At 44.3% G+C, this 17,210-nt stretch overlaps 1 protein-coding gene across 1 annotated transcript in view; it reads left to right on the forward strand.

The window, feature by feature from the left end:
* The window catches only part of MCUB (mitochondrial calcium uniporter dominant negative subunit beta), a 65,790-nt gene that overhangs the window by 39,513 nt on the left and 9,067 nt on the right, over nucleotides 1–17,210 (forward strand). Inside the window, exons 2-4 of the mRNA XM_081925254.1 lie at nucleotides 11,486–11,561; nucleotides 12,370–12,540; nucleotides 16,612–16,716. Coding sequence (XP_081781380.1) covers nucleotides 11,486–11,561; nucleotides 12,370–12,540; nucleotides 16,612–16,716 — 352 coding nt within the window. The remainder of the gene's footprint in view (nucleotides 1–11,485; nucleotides 11,562–12,369; nucleotides 12,541–16,611; nucleotides 16,717–17,210) is intronic.

Below are 17,210 nucleotides of genomic sequence, written 5' to 3' on the forward strand. Positions count from 1 at the left end.
CGGCCTGAAATGAGATGAGCGCCACAACCCCATTGTCACCTTTAACTGGACTAAACCACCATGGGGTCCTTTACCTTTTTTGTTTTTAACCTTACTTTATTATACCCAATACTATGGGCAACATCCAATGTTAGCCATAGTCAGAGCAGACCCATTGAAATCAATGAACAAGTTAAGCCATCCTTTAATTACCCCACCTTTCTCTCAAGGGTTGATTGCACCAAAGTCAAAATCTTAGACCATTGCCAATGTGTCTTTGTATGGAATAAAGGAATTGTAGGAGGGCAGGGGAGAGAAAATTTGGCTTCTGTTGCACTTTGACAGCAATCAGTTTATTCATTTCCTGCAACCAGAACAGAATAAAATGTGAGAAAGGAGCTAGGAATCTTCCAGCAGCCACCGGGAACTTGAAGCTTTTAGATTAAAGACCACTGAGGCTGCAGTCCTAAAGAGACCAATGGGGCTTTCCCCCTACCACAAACCAATTGTGTTAAGACCAGGTATTAGGCAGAAGGGCTCGTATTCAAACACCACTGGGTAACTGGGAAGCAAATGATGTACATTGGTACCTCGGGTTACATACGCTTCAGGTTACAGACTCCGCTAACCCAGAAATAGTGCTTCAAGTTAAGAACTTTGCTTCAGGATGAGAACAGAAATCGTGCTCCGGTGGCATGGCAGCAGTGGGAGGCCCCATTAACTAAAGTAGTGCTTCGGGTTAAGAACAGTTTCAGGTTAAGAACGGACCGCCAGAATAAATTAGGTACTTAACTTGAGGTACCACTATAGTGGGGTTTGTGGAAATATTCCTCCCCTTACCACTGCTCCCTCTCTCTCAGACTTCACTGTAATATACCTATAAAAATGCTGTGTTTTTGTTGATTCAATCTCAGTCTTTAATTTAAAGATACACTATGTATAGATGCTAAAGCAGGGCCAGCCCAGTACATTTTGTTATCTGAGGCGAAGCACAAAATGGCGCCCATCTAATATGTGGTAATAAGGGGTGAGTGAAGATCCAGATCAGGAACAAGTAGGGGAGGAGACCAGCAGCACCTCCTATTTGCCTAGAGCAGTGTTTCCCAACCTTTTTTGGGCAAAGGCACACTTGTTTGATGAAAAAAATATCGAGGCACACCACCATTACAGCCCCATGACGTCAGCGCGCAGCGTCACTTGAGCTCCTTCTCCTGCTCGTTCAGGGCCGCAGTGGCGTAGCGTGGGTTGTCAGCACCCGGGGCAATGCAAGTAATTTGCGCCCCCTAACCCGTGGATTTGCGCCCCCTAACACTAACCCCCAGATGTTGCGCCCGGTGTGGCCGGCCCCCCCTGCACCCCCCACGCTAGGCCACTGATCCATAGCTAAAAGCAGAAGTCGACAAATGTGTCCTGTTTTTTGCTCTTCAAAATATGGCAACCCGAAGACCCCCAGGGACCGTCCAACCAGCCTAGGAAGTGTGCTCTGGTCGTGGGGGAGGAGACACGAGGCATTGCCATCCACACCTGGAATTGAGGAGGAGCTGGAAAGGTCCTTTGGTTTCACACCCAGGACCCATTTTTTCTCTCTTCTTTTGAGAAAGGGGTGGGAAACGGGATTTGGAGGGCGCATGTGTGCGCGTAGCTGAGCTCCAGTTGCTCTGGGCATTTCTGGACAGCGCCGGTAGCGTCTCTCCTAACCCCTCCCCACCCCGGTCTCCACCCCCCCCCCCGCCCAAAGGCTTCCCCCTACCTGGCCAAAGTTCCACCCGAAGCTGGAGATGCGGTTCGCGCTGCCCACGAAGACGACGCCGAACTCGGAGAGGACGTATTCCTTGCGCTCAGCGCAGCGGCGCAGCTAGCCGCTCAGGGGCCCGGGGCGGCGCGTGCGTCCTGCAGCCAGGGGCGAGTGCCATGGGGGCGAGCCATGGCAGGGCGCGCTGCGTGGAGCCTCGCTGCAGCCTCCCCCTCAGCTGTAGGGAGGCTGAGGCGGTGGGCAGAGGCCAGAGCGGAGCTTGCGGGCAGTTCGCCCGCAGACGCATGGCTCAGGCACGCTGCAGGCGCCGAGGTGTGGCGCCCAGTGCCCCCCGCCTCGCCTAGCTACCAGTGGCATAGGAAGGGGTCTGCGGTGGGTGCGGGGCTGAAAGGACATGCAAGGCTCCATGCTGCTGCCCGGACATGCCGGCCTCCTCCTCGTCCGCTGTCTCGCGCTCCTCCCTTTTGCGCGCGCTGCCCCGCCGCCGCCCCATTGGCCGGGTCCTGTCAGCTGATCCTGTGTTATTTCCTGTGTGTGTGTGTGAGGGGAGAATGGAGAGAGAAACCTCGGCACCGCCACCGTGGAGCCGCCCCGGCTCGACGCGGATCCTCGCCGCCGCCGCCCCGCCTCTCGCCCGCCTCCCTCCCACGGCACACCAGGCAAGGCTCCGCGGCACACTAGTGTGCCGCGGAACACCGGTTGGGAAACACTGGCCTAGAGGCTGCTGTAGAGGCGGCCAGATTCAGCCTCCAAGAAGTTGGCATCAGTGGCAGTTGATGCATTCCTTGGAGGATCTTTTGCTCCTGTGAATTCTGCCATCTGATATGGTTGCCCCACCTTCCCTCATGGTTGGGCTGGCCCTGTGCTAAAGCAGCTTTGAACTGAATGGAACACTTTAACTCTTCATTCCATTTGTCTCTCAGATTGTAATCATCCCATTTATAACACTCCAATAAAAATATTTATAAACAACTATTATGGGTTTAGTTCTGATTATTTCCTCCCGCAGTGTAGATGTTGGACTTCTGAGGGTGGCAGAAGTACCAAGAGAGCCCACTCTGCTGATTTTAACACCAAAGAAGGTAATTGGGGATGGAGGCAGTTTTTCAGATATTTGGGATCTAAACAGATTTTAGAGTATGATCAGACTTCATCTTATTCATTGCCTTTCAAAAAGGATTTTCTTCGGTCAAAGTACCAGGCTTTTATTGCTAGAGAATGAAGGTAGACTTAAAAATTGAGACATAAAATGTGTCTAGCAATCGTTACTGTGAAGGGAATCCAATCAATCTTTGAAATGTCCAATACTGTACGGAAACCTATAAAATACAAAGAGTAATTTAAAGCCTATTCAGAAATTATGCTAGTAGGCTGGAAGGGACATGATATAGAAGTGATCCATGGAAGGTGTCAATCTGATGATGAGACTGGGAGAAAAATGAGTGAGACAAATGGTAAAACAAATAAATGCTATTAACAAACTTAATTGCTTATCCTTCATTTAGTGAGGATATGGAGTTATTTGTTCTGATGGATATTCTGTACTCATCATTTCGTGGAAAAATATTTGAATTATAGGTAAATGTTTTTGGAGTAGCTTGTAGGAAGCTTGGACTGGGTTCTGTGCAACTCCTTGGTTGCTGAAATGTTTCCCCCTTCATGAATTCTGCCAGAATTCAGTGTTTAACATTGCGCATGTGTGTGTGTTTTAAAGGGGTCTAAACAAAAAAATTCTGAAATTACATTGAGCTGTATTTTAAGCAAGGAAACGTATGAGGGTTGTTGTTGTTTGCCTAAATGTGGCTCTCTTAAAGTTTCACCCCTGAGGTTTGTGCCTCTGGATTACTGTACCTAGGTACAATTGCAGCTTCCTTCTAAGAAAGGACAGCTGCTTCAAAGTTAATAAAAATTAAAAGCAAAGTATTTAACAACATAAAACAAGAAGCCTTCATTCTAGGAAGTACCTTCAGTGTTCTTGAAGGGTTTGGCTGTAATCTTTTTCCGGATTTTCTTGCCTGTATAGCAGTGTTAGTCTCCTTCTTTATAGACATGCTATGGGGAAACTTTCCCGATATAAAACCTTCATTTATATAAAACATCCTTCTAAGAAATGAAAAAGTTTGTTCGATATCCATTGTACAGATATCCTGCTGAAACCTGAAGAATTTTTAAAAGGGGCAGTAAGAACAACAACCCAGTGGCTTGGATCCAAACAGAAGGGACTTTACTTGTTTAGTGGAATTTTTGGAACTAAGCCCATATTTATTTAGCAGTGTGATGAATTATGTCATGCATTATTTAAACTGGTTTTAACCACCCATACAGCTTTTCTTCTCTTTGATTTCTCTGAGGGCAAGATAGTGAGCTTGTAGAGGTTTTACCAATGGAATTGTTATAGCCTGTATTTCAGCAGAATACTTGTCAGATTTCAATCATTATTTTCCCACTATTGCTTTTGTTGCCTCTTATATGCAGGCACCACTAGCTGAAGTAATTTTGCTGGATTCTTGATAGTGTTGTGGGATTGATGGGGGGCTCAGTCTATATGGTGCTTAAATACCTTCTAATCCCCCTGAATTGAGCAAGGGTTAAAATCTAATGGAGGATTCCATTGTTGAATTAGCCATACCAGGATCATAGTTGCCACCTAAGTATGATCATTAGTATGGCAAAGGAGGTCGTTCTGTGCCAGAGGGCAAAGGAATGGACCCTCTCCCTCACCCCTCCTTCACCTGAGAAGGACATTAGCCAGGGTTGTGTGTGAGAGCTGGGCTAGAAGCAGGCGGAAGTGGAACCATGCTTAATTTCGCCTTGAATCCAAAGTTGTGACTATGGGAAGCAAGACCATCTTGGGGTGTTAAGGCTCTGAACCCCTCCATCATAGGCTGAAGTTGTATGTATGAGTCATTCCACTACTGCCGCCATTGTGCATCATGATGTTGATAATATTCTTAGCTATATTGTAACGATGTAATGAAATAGAAAACAGTATAGAATACTTTCAAATGGAGTAAAGGTAAAGGTAAACGTACCCCAGACCGTTAGGTCCAGTCGCGGACGACTCTGGAGTTGCGTGCTCATCTCGCTCTACAGCTGAGGGAGCTGGTGTTTGTCTGTAGACAGCTTACGGGTCATGTGGCCAACATGACTAAGCCGTTTCTGGTGAACTTAATTGTTTTTAATTTATCAGTCAGGTTTTTATTTTTTTAATCTTTCAATTCCAGAACTGTGTAATCATCAGTTCCAAAAAATGAAGAGAATGTATTTTAATAAAAAATAATGTTGGTCAATAAAAGCAATATGTAACAATTAAATACAAAGTTTAAATTGTTCTAAAATTAAGAGAATAGATTCTACTTGTTGCATTTTATAGCCTCTATAGAGGCTTTAAATTACAAGTCCATGAAACAAGTCCTTAGATGGTTGAATCAGAACTACAACAATTTCAACTTCCATACTAGAGAACTCATATTTTCCAAGACAAACTGGTATTTTATAGGCAACTCGGGGTCATGTTTTCTGCAAACTCAGCAGTAATCACTGATAAAACTGGTATCCTACCATGCTCTTGTTTGATACATCAGCCAAAATGCTCTGTTTGGGTTTTTCTTGCAATCTGTAGAGGCTCATTCCAGATCAGTCTTCAGCTCTTGAATCATGTCACTCCTGCCTTGAGTGTGAGATTAATTTTTATTCCCTCCAATTGCAGAAAGCTTGGCTCCCAGCACACACTCATTTATCTGAGGAGCAGTTCAACATGTAATTGCTGATTGCTGGAGTTTTGTTAGTCATGTTTTTAAACAAGAAACTTCAACCTATGTAGAATGCAGAAGAACATTGTTAATAGTCAAACAAACAAGCTCTAATGAAAATTATAAATGGACACAGATCTGCCATAAGAAATGACAATACTAAATAAAAAGTAGTGAAGCAACACTTCATTCTCCCAGGACACCCTGTATGTGTTCTTATGTGAACAAAGAAACTTCAGAGGGAAACTGCAACCTGAAACTGCTGAATTACAATTCGGCAAGAGAATAATTTCTATGAACTGTCACAAAGGTTGTTTTTTATTATTATTACTCTACATGTGTAAATTAGCTTAAGAATACCAGGATGTCTATTATCAACAACTTTTGCCAGTGAGTATTGTTACTATTGCTACCTGTACTTTTTGCATTTCGTTTTTATCTGACCCAATTATTTACACCCCTACCCCCCCCAAAAAAATACTTTGTGTAAATACCTGTATCTTAGGATAACAGTACATGCATCTGTCAATTTCCATAAAAGCCCTTACCGCAAAAAAATTGCTAGCTTTCAAGGTGCCACAAGACTCTTCGTTGTTGTTTTGCGTAGCAGCCTAACATGGCTACCCCATGGGGGGGATTAAATTCTGACAATATCCTAAGTAATATTTTGCATAAGCACTTTCTGTACAGTACATAACCAAATAATATTTTTTATTTTAAAAAAAAAGTACTATAATAAACAAAGTAGAAACTTTTCCTGTGATTAAGTGGAAACACGATCATACCATAAACTCACTAAAGACTGAATCAACCAAAAAATCACTGGGCAGGAATGTTCTCCATCATTCTTGATCCCAGGGTAGGTTACAAATGTATAAAAACAATAAATGTTCCCAGAATATAATAATACACAACAAGAGCAGATAAAACCAATACTCAAGCCAGTTAAAATTCATTCCTATGGATGGTTCCATTAAAATCTTTAATGGTTAGGAAAGTAAGTTTTGAGCATGCACCAAAAGCCTGCAAACAGCCTGACTTCCAAAGAGAGGGTGTTCCACATTCAAGATCACCACCACTGAAAGAGTTAATTTTCATGTTGCTACATAATGCACCAATGCTGGATACAGGACACAGCAGGTTGTAGAAGGATGTGGATCCTTTTCGTAGAACAAAATTTGTGTGCCCGCACAACAGGTTCTTGCTTCTTTGGAGCCCAAATTGATCATGCAATGGTATTAACCAGAGATGGATAGCTGCCTCCCCTGCCCCCTAAGACATTGGTGGCAAATGTACTTGTTAAGTTGTGGGTGAACGTATCAGACGACACAGCGATTCTTCAAACAGCTCTTATTTATTCACAGGCCAGAACAGAACTGAACTGAAGGGTTCAGCCAGCCTGCTTATATAGAGCTCCAGTACAACGTAACTGTAACAACTTTCTGTAACTATCCAATCACTACAAAATAAAAAAAATCCTTCCAGTAGCACCTTAAAGACCAACTAAGTTAGTTCTTGGTATGAGCTTTTGTGTGCATGCACACTTCTTCAGATATACAGAAGAAGTATGCATGCACACGAAAGCTCATACCAAGAACTAACTTAGTTGGTCTTTAAGGTGCTACTGGAAGGAATTTTTTTATTTTGTTTTGACTATGGCAGACCAACATGGCCACCTATCTGTAACTATCCAATCACTGAACGTCACTTTCAATCCCTTATTTGCATATGTGGACCTGAGTAAAAACTATCTACAGTATCCCCCTGCTGGCCCAGGGTGAGAACTTCAGTACATAACAGTACTGAAGAAGGGCAAAGACTTTCTGATGATCCTACTGTTTATGCACTGTGACTATTGGAAAACCTAATTAAATGAACTAAAGGAGACCGGTGGCTCTTTCTGTCATCGCCTATCCCTTAATCTACTATAGTAGTAAGCACTGTATGGTAAACATTAGGAGTTCGTGTATATCATAATCCAATATGCTCTTGGCAGATTGATTGTGTTGAGCAAGCATTGGCACTGTTCACCGTTAGCCTCAGTTTATCTGCCAAGTCCCTGTATACCAAACAGCATTTCCCATTAACCAAGCAGTTGGCATGATAAATAGTTGCAGTGCCTGATTGCTTAGCCGACTGCTACTTGCTTGCACTCAATTTCTAGCATCCGCAGCAACCTTTTTATTGCTTCACAATTCATTTGTATTGGGAGTTGTAAATCAAATTTGAGATGATGAAGCAGCAAATGTGCTGTGTGTGTGTGTGTGGGTTAACGCGCATCAGTTATTTTACAAGCAAAGAATAGGGGTGGCCCTCACAAGCACTTGGGCAATTTCAAAAGCAAATGAGACTATTAAATTGATTACATGGAGACAAGGTTATTACTCGGAAATTTGGCTAGAACTCTTTTAGCATAATGAAATAAAACTCTACTAGAATTTGGCAGCAGGGTATTGTAACCAGAACCACAAATAATTGGATATTGACTGAAAGCAGAAATAATGGGTCATTGGTAGAAGTAAACATTTCCTTTAAAGCAGACTTTGCTTGTTTTTGGTAATTTCCTAGTTTGTTCTATTCTGTTTGTCTTGCTTCAAAACAGACTCATTCTCAAATTTGAGGTGTTCACTTTTGATTATTATTGTTTTTGTAAGGTAACTATTCTAACCAAAGTTGCTATATATGCATTTCTTAACAATCAACATAAAAGCTTTTTACTATTTTCAGCACCTATGCCATGATAGTACCCACATCCGTAGTAGTTATGGCTGCTTGAGAGACCAGGTTCTCCTTTGTCTCTCCGTATAGCTGTGGCTGGTTGTGACAGATATATTAAGAAACAGGAATAAGAGTAGTCCTTCATGCCAAGATTTCTAATTTTTTAGTGCAGCATGCATCAGTGTTAAGGTTATTCATTTGAAATTCTTGTCTCAGTGTCAAACCCAGTTACATGAATGACCTCCTCTGCGTGTCTGTCTAGTAATCAGTTTCTCATGGGATCATGTCATCCCTTGTGAAGCACTTTTGCCCCATGGGGGTGCATGTGAAAGTCCAGATTGTCAATTTAAAATGCTTGTGTGTCATAGTTTGTTGGCATCCATCTGTGTGTCATAACTTTAGCATTCATTGGCGGTGGAGAGGGTGGATTTAAAGTAGCATTTTCACCTCGCCGTGTTTTTGTGTCACCAACCTTGTACAGTGGTGCCCCGCAAGACGAACGCCTCGCAAGACGAAAAACCCGCTAGACGAAAGGGTTTTCCGTTTTGGAGGCGCTTCGCAAGACGAATTTCCCTATGGGCTTGCTTCGCAAGACGACAGCCCATAGGGAAATCTCCGGGACAGTGGGGAAGCACAGCGCGTCTTCCCCGCTGTCCTCAGACCTCCTCCGAAGCCTGGCGGCGGGGCGGGGACACCTCCTCCCGCCGCTGGGCTTCGGAACGATGCCCCGATGCCGGGCGGCGAGGCGGGAACGCCTCCCCCCGCCGCCCGGCATCGGAACGATGTCCCGAAGCCGAGCGGCGGGGCGGGAAAGCCTCCCCCCGCCGCCCGGCTTCGGGGCATCGTCCCGATGCCGGGCGGCGGGGCAGGAACGCCTCCCCCCGCCGCCCGGCTTCGGGGCATCGTCCCGATGCCGGGCGGCGGGGCGGGAACGCCTCCCCCCGCCGCCCGGCTTCGGGGCATCGTCCCGATGCCGGGCGGCGGGGCGGGAAAGCCTCCCCCCGCCGCCCGGCTTCGGGGCATCGTCCCGATGCCGGGCGGCGGGGCGGGAACGCCTCCCCCCGCCGCCCGGCTTCGGGGCATCGTCCCGATGCCGGGCGGCGGGGCGGGAAAGCCTCCCCCCGCCGCCCGGCATCGGGGCAGGAATGCCTCCCCCCGCCGCCCGGCATCGGAACGATGTCCCGAAGCCGAGCGGCGGGGCGGGAAAGCCTCCCCCCGCCGCCCGGCTTCAGGACATCGTCCCGATGCTGGGCGGCGGGGCAGGAACGCCTCCCCCCGCCGCCCGGCTTCAGGGCATCGTCCCGATGCCAGGCGGCGGGGCGGGAACGCCTCCCCCCGCCGCCCGGCTTCGGGGCATCGTCCCGATGCCAGGCGGCGGGGCGGGAACGCCTCCCCCCGCCGCCCGGCTTCGGGGCATCGTCCCGATGCCAGGCGGCGGGGCGGGAACGCTTCCCCCCGCCGCCCGGCATCGGAACGATGTCCCGAAGCTGGGCGGCGGGGCGGGAACGCCTCCCCCCGCCGCCCGGCTTCGGGGCATGGTCCCGATGCCAGGCGGCGGGGCGGGAACGCTTCCCCCCGCCGCCCGGCATCGGAACGATGTCCCGAAGCTGGGCGACGGGGCGGGAAAGCCTCCCCCCGCCGCCCGGCATCGGGGCGGGAACGCCTCCCCCCGCCGCCCGGCTTCGGGGCATCGTCCCGATGCCGGGCGGCGGAGGGAGGATTTCCTGCCTTCCCAGGGGCTTTTAAATCGCCCCAGACAGCGGAGAAGTCCTCCGCTGTCCCGGGCGATTTTAAAATGCCGCCCGCCAGAAGAGGTCGGGGAAAGGCGGTTTCCATAGGAACGCATTAATTGATTTTCAATGCATTCCTATGGAAAACCGTGCATCGCAAGACGAAAAACTCGCAAGACGAAGAGACCTGCGGAACGAATTAATTTCGTCTTGCGAGGCACCACTGTACAAGAATTGCTGTATATTACCTAATGTGCATTTTTTCATACATTTATACACATTTAAATAGCATTTTTCATGTTTTTTTAATAAATTCTCTGAATGGAAGTATAGGGAACCTTATCATTTAACACTGTAGGCTTTCTTAACAGTTTGCTTTCCCTGCCTTCCCATGAAGGTTGATTATGTTCAAAGAAAGCTTTGTCAGTTTCACAGATACCAGGATGACCTCAGCCATCTACTCCTTTTCTCTGCTACCATTTTCCCACCCAAAAGGGCATGCATGTTTACCTGTATAGTGAGGTGGACTAGAAGGATTCACCTGTATCCAGTGTAGTGATAGTGCAGAACAGAACAGCTAGCATTTTTTAACAGGTTGGTCAAAGAGTGTCTTCTCCTATGCTAGCTGAAGATGTGTGGTGGCATTATGGAACTCTTAACAGGATAACCTGTGAATTGTGTTTGTGTGCATTGCATGAAATAGGGAATCTTCATCAGTAGTGATTAGAGAGCACTTTCAAAATTGCATGTATGGTTTTTGGCCTTCCACTTCTGCAGTCCCAACAAGTTCAGAAGCATTTTGCCCTAGTGCAGTTTGTTTGCTGATGTTTGAAACACCATGACAGGAAAAGCTTGCAGAGATTTGGAATAGTAAATGTTGGTGGGGATAATGTTAGGCATCTGCCTTTCTCCTGCCTATATATATAACTCAAAATGAGTTGGCACCAAAGCTGCTTTTCATAAGAAAAACCAACTGCTGGGAGCTGAAATTCATAGCTTGTTTATGCAAGTTTATTTCAAAATTTTAGCTTAGTTTGGCTCAGGTATTTCTTTTTAAAGCACATATAATTTTTCACTACAGGGTCTTGCACAGTGTTTTTTGCATGTTTTGGAATTTGTTATTAACACCATTTTTCTCCTGAATTTAAACCTCTTATATTCCTATTTAAGAATTGTGTGTTTTCTGTGCCAATTTGTCAGTAGTAATAACTTTGCCTGATATTTTAGCACATCGCAGTCAGGGAACTGTTCCCACTTCTTTTAGATTACTTTTCAGGAGTCTTCACAGCCTCGTGGACAAAAGTCATTAAAGAGCTTTTCATCTTTAGAGTTTGTAGTATTGTTGCTGACAACAATATAATTGAATCCATGCCTATGCCTGTGCCTGTGCATAAAATCTGGACAAACTTGGGTCTAAACTGGAGATATTCAATAAATATCTTGTCTTTTTCTCCCAGTGGGCTCTTCGTGAGGAAACTTAGGTATGAGAAGCAGCCCTTGCATTGAATGTATTCAGCTGAGAACTCTTGACATCTAATCAATCTTCTTTACAGATGCTTTGCCTGAGACAAACTGGAAATCTAAGACATCACAGAAGAGCACTTTATAGCAAACTAGTGCCATCTGATGGTAAGCTTTCTTATCAGTTACTGTTCTCATATCAAGTGATGACATCGTTCACAGTGTCTGGGTGCATGCATATCCAAGAATTTCTCTGTTTTTATTCTGGACAATTGAAAGTCTTCAAAATTTTAGGTCAACATATATCCCTCCAGTGCTTCGGACTTCTTAGTATTTTGCCCACCCCAATCATATAATAGTACCCTCCTCGTGTGTCATGAGATGCTCGTGTATTTTGAACTCCTAGGAATAGTGAACGGTGCTGCATTTGGAGATCTTGTTGCAGGTATGGCAAAGATCAGTAGTGTTGGGGCTTGATAGTTAACAAGTCTCACAGGTTCTTTAAATCCCGGGTCTCTTTGGAGCCCATTGTACCCCAAACAAAATCACTAAATTCTTCATGAATTCTGGCAGGGGGGGGGGTTGCAGGATTTCAGTAGCATATTCCTCCTTTAAGCTCTGTTTGGCCTGTACTGCAGAGAGTGCCTTTCCTTCAACCACTTTCAGTTATTCATATCCTGTAATGTAGATATACAGGATTCTGGAGTGAGGCCTTCTGTCATATCATATACACTTAGTAGCTACCCATTCCACTTTTGGACCTTCTATTTAATATGTATGTATTTGTTTGGTTTTTATCACATCCTTTCTTCAAGATCTTCAGTGCAGAGTATATGTGGCAGCATATAGTCAGGTGTGTCATGTCTTTGTTTTCCCCAAGCTTTTCAATATGTGCTTGTAAGCTACTCTGTTGTCATCATTTTTTAAAAAAGAAGTTTGAGTGATAAATCAATTAAAATGCCCTTTTCTCCCCCAGAAGTAACTGTACATTATAAACATGGATTGCCTGCGATAACTCTGACATTACCCTCGAGAAAGGAACGCTGCCAGTTTACAGTCAAGCCGATGCTGATGACTGTGGGAGCCTTCTTGCAGGACATACAGAGAGAGGATAATGCCATTGAAAAGGTAGAAGTCTTCACAGCAGGTACTAACACCACTGTCACCTTGAAAGTAAAGAACATTCTGTTCCAGCTCCTTTACATGCAAAGCAGACTATGACTTTTGGAAATTTTTGTTAACTGTACTACTTTGGGGGTGTAGAGGTTTCCCCTTCAATGAGATGTCTAGCACAAGAGTGGGCAGAAAGTAAACTGGTAGATCTTTGTAACTGATCTCCAGTAGTTCTGTAAAGATTTCTGATGCTCAGTTGCTTAACAATTTTTGTTGTTTAGTCGTTTAGTCGTGTCTGACTCTTCGTGACCCCATGGACCAGAGCACGCCAGGTACTCCTGTCTTCCACTGCTTCCCACAGTTTGGTCAAACCCATGTTGGTAGCTTTGAGAACACGGTCCAACCATCTCGTCCTCTGTCATCCCCTTCTCCTTGTGCCCTCAATCTTTCCCAACATCAGGGTCTTTTCCAGGGAGTCTTCTCTTCTCATGAGGTGGCCAAAGTATTGGAGCCTCAGCTTCAGGATCTGTCCTTCCAGTGAGCACTCAGGGCTGATTTCCTTCAGAATGGATAGGTTTTGTCTTCTTGCAGTCCATGGGACTCTCAAGAGTCTCCTCCAGTACCATAATTCAAAAGCATCAATTCTTTGGTGATCAGCCCTCTTTATGGTCCAGCTCTCACTTCCATACATCACTACTGGGAAAACAACAGCTTTAACTATGTGGACCTTTGTTGGCAAGGTGATGCCTCTGCTTTTTAAGATGCTGTCTAGGTTTGTCATTGCTTTTCTCCCAAGAAGCAGGTGTCTTTTAATTTTGTGACTGCTGTCACCATCTGCAGTGATCATGGAACCCAAGAAAGTAAAATCTCTCACTGCCTCCAGTACTTCCCCTTCTATTTGCCAGGAGGTGATGGGACCAGTGGCCATGATGTTTTTTGATGTTGAGCTTCAGACCATATTTTGCACTCTCCTCTTTCACCCTCATTAAAATGTTCTTTTATTCCTCCTCACTTTCTGCCATCTGCATATCTGAGGTTGTTGATGTTTCTTCTGGCAATCTTAATTCCGGCTTGGGATTCATCCAGTCCAGCCTTTCGCGTGATGAATTCTGCATATAAGTTAAATAAGCAGGGAGACAATATACAATCTTGTTGTACTCCTTTCCCAATTTTGAACCAATCAATTGTTCTATATCCAGTTCTAACTGTAGCTTCTTGTCCCACATAGAGATTTCTCAGGAGACACATGCTGTTGCTTAACAATAGCAACAGCAAAATGTCTTTTCCCACCTATATTAGGCTTCTGGGATTAAGATAGCTAGGCAGGAGTGGACTTCTGTTTGAAAGGAAGAATATGAGTTCAGTTCAGTTCTTGGACTGAAAACAAATTGTGAGGCTCAGAATTTGCTCAAAGGCCCCTTGATGTTTAATTCTGACTCGTAATGTCTTTTGCACCTGGCTCTGATTGGTACATCTTGAGGTTCAAGGGGGTAAAAGGGAAGCTCGAACAAGGCTGAAGTCTGAACAATCTTGGGCTAGCAATATGCAGGACTAGCATCAGGGATTGGCATTGTTGGGCTCCTGCCAACATCTCAACAGAGGATGTGATTTCGTCTCCAGAAAACAAATCATAGTTAGTTCATTTGGGCTGTGTTGAGACATTTAAAAACCCCACACATTCGCTGAACAAACCATCACTTGGTGTTATGTGCAAACCAAGCAAGGTGGTGATGGTTGACTTTTATCTCTTTTAATGGTGTCACTAATTGAAACCTCTTCATTTTTTGGATAGGTATTACTAACTTTTTAAATGAATGAATATAGCCAATCATACTATTAGTTCTATTACAATTACTCACTTTTTAAAAAGTTGTCATAGGTGTAACCAAATGGGAGGGAATTCTTGGCTTGTTGGCTGGAATCATAGAACTGAAAACCTTATTATGCTGATGGTCAGATCAATAACATAGTTTAGTAATATCCTTGTCAGCAATCTATAACTGAAGAGATTATCAGACTTCTGATGTTATCATTCCCAAAACATTTGCAGCATTTCTATTCTGCATCTTTGCATAAGCTGAGATAACTACCAACCAGGCTTCACTTTATGCAACATTAAGTAGAAAATTATCTTGCAGACAACAGTTACAGTTAAGTAGTGTACTAGAGAGACTCCTGTATTTGTTCTCCTCTATCTTTTAATCTCTAGGGCGATGTGAATTTACCATTGCAACAAGCGCAAAAGAGACTGTGTACAGTGCTTTCAGAGAAATATTTCCTTTTAAAGATACCACCCCGCCTAGATTTCTTTCCCCAAACCTAAATTATGTTTATATGAGAATACTGAATCTCACTTGCACTTAACATTTATTAAATCGGCGTTTTTGTGTTGTTGCATTTTTTTATTTATTTGTAGAATGCCTGGTAGCCGACCCATAAAAGTTAATAGCAAAAGAAAGCAGCGAGAATAATATTTCATATAAATATTTAATGTCCCCCCCCCCCTTTCCTCCTTTGATAAATGATACTGGGCCAGATTGCATCCCCAAAAGAGCGGGTGGAGAAGAAAGCTGCTGTGCTTGGTTCATTGCTACTGTGATCAGAAGCCCAGCATGAGCCCAGATGACAGAATTCCAGTCAGGATATGCCAGTATGCCTTTGCTAACAGCACATTACTTTGAGTGAGAGATAAGACAGAGAAGCAGGCCAAGTTCCAAGCTAGTAATAATATGTTTTATCAGACTCTCTTGTTGTGCTAGTTTTAAAGAAGCATTAGTGCACTGACGTTGCACCTTTTGGATGAATGACCAGCTCAGTGCTAGAACACATGCTTTGAATGTAGAAGGCCGCCCATTTCCATCTGGCATCTTTGGTAGGGTCCTTCACTATGCTCTTTTCAGCACCTGCTTTAAAACATCTTTATTATAGGCCATCCAGACATTTAGAAGTTACAAGCTGAAAGGTTTTAATATATCTGCTTTTTATCAATAATTTTAATGTTTTATTTTATATTCTTTAAACTGTTCAGAGGTTTCCTTACAATCAAGGGGTATATCAATATTGTTAAAGAAAATAAATCTCCATTTAAAGCAGTCTGATAGCGAGAAGGATCTATGATGGAAAGCCACTTGCCATAACCTGCAAATGACAGGATGACAGCAAATTATGGTAAACAGCTCTGACCATATGGTGCACAGGAAGAGGGAAAAAGGGAGAGTGTGCAGGCAATCACTACACTGTTCCTTGGTTTGATAAAACCATAGGAAGCTGACTTATTCTACTGAGTCAAACCACTATCTTTATCAGTATTGTCTATGCTTATTGGCAGTGGCTTTCCAGAGTTTCAGGCAAGAGTCTCTCAGCTGTACCTGAGGATTCCAGAGATGGAACCTGGGACCAATGGGAGCCGAAATACATGCTCTGCCATTGAGGTATAGCTCTTCCCTAACCCTGGCCACATTGGTCAAGAACCCCAAAGCAAAATGCTGCTCCTAAAAGTATTACATTGGGAAGAAGATAGGCTTTTCTTAGAGTATTAATCCATATGTGGATGGATAGAGTGGTTCTAATCTAGATGCGAGCACATAGGTGGTGATTCTTGGCTTACTAAGTTTCAGAATCTTCGGACCAAAGTGTAGATCACACTAATGGTATGCATGGATGCATGGTAGCTTCTCTTGTTTTTTCCAGGTAAATGGCAGGATTGGAAAAGTAGATTTTGGGAAGCAGGGTGTTGTAAACAAAATCTGCCCTTTTCCCCTTATGGGGTATCCAAGAGCCCATATAGAGTCCTAAGGGTTAGCCCTTTCTCTCCATGCTATGATTTCAGTGACGATTGCAACCATCTCCCCACTAGATTAGTCCTGGGAGGAAAGCTTCCATTGCCTTGATGTCATGTCACGTTTTGAGTTTCACTAGACGTGACAAGAAACGGGAAGCAACAAGACATGGGCCTATCATAGAAACAACCTAACTCAGTAATTGTTGGTGTAGTAAACCTTGCCTGCATTGAACTTCATTATCTGTGATCAACACAGTACTGGTGCTTCATTACTTAATGAAGCATTTTATTGCTAGTATTGAGGTATTTGCTTTCTCCCTACAGATGGCAGCATGATTTCTTCTTCAACATTGATGGAGGTTCTTTTGATGAATGATTTTAAACTTGTCATCAATGGTGCAGAATACAGTGTTCATCCTCCACTGAAAGGTACACAATTGACCAACGTGAAATCATCTGGAGACATATTTAATATATTAAAAATTAATTCCTTCAAAAATAGAAACTTAACTCGTACCGCTTCATGCTGGCTGAGAGGTTAGCCCCATTGAGTTCAATGGGACTTACTCCTAGGTAACTGTGAATAGGAAGATTGCAACCTTAAATCACAAGCGGTCAAAACTGACACTTTATTCTGTGCTTTAAATGACTAGGATGATAGAGCTGTTCCTTCCTTTTGCAAACCCCCAAGCTTAATTTGAATTCTGTCTCTTGAAATAAATGGTGCCTATTGAAATGCATGCAGGTGTTCTTGTTCTTGCATAGCCCTGCTTCATTTGCATTATTCTGAGCTTGAATAAGAGGTGAAGTGGGAGAAAAAGAAATAGCAGGAAATGCTTGGGCAGCTCAAGGCAGCCTGCAGGAGAAAATACAGTGTCCCCGCAATTTATGCTCACTTTATATAGATCACAACCTTATGCAAG

This window comes from Podarcis melisellensis (assembly GCF_964234715.1).
Source record: "Podarcis melisellensis genome assembly, chromosome: 9".
NCBI classification, from domain to species: Eukaryota; Metazoa; Chordata; class Lepidosauria; order Squamata; family Lacertidae; genus Podarcis; species Podarcis melisellensis.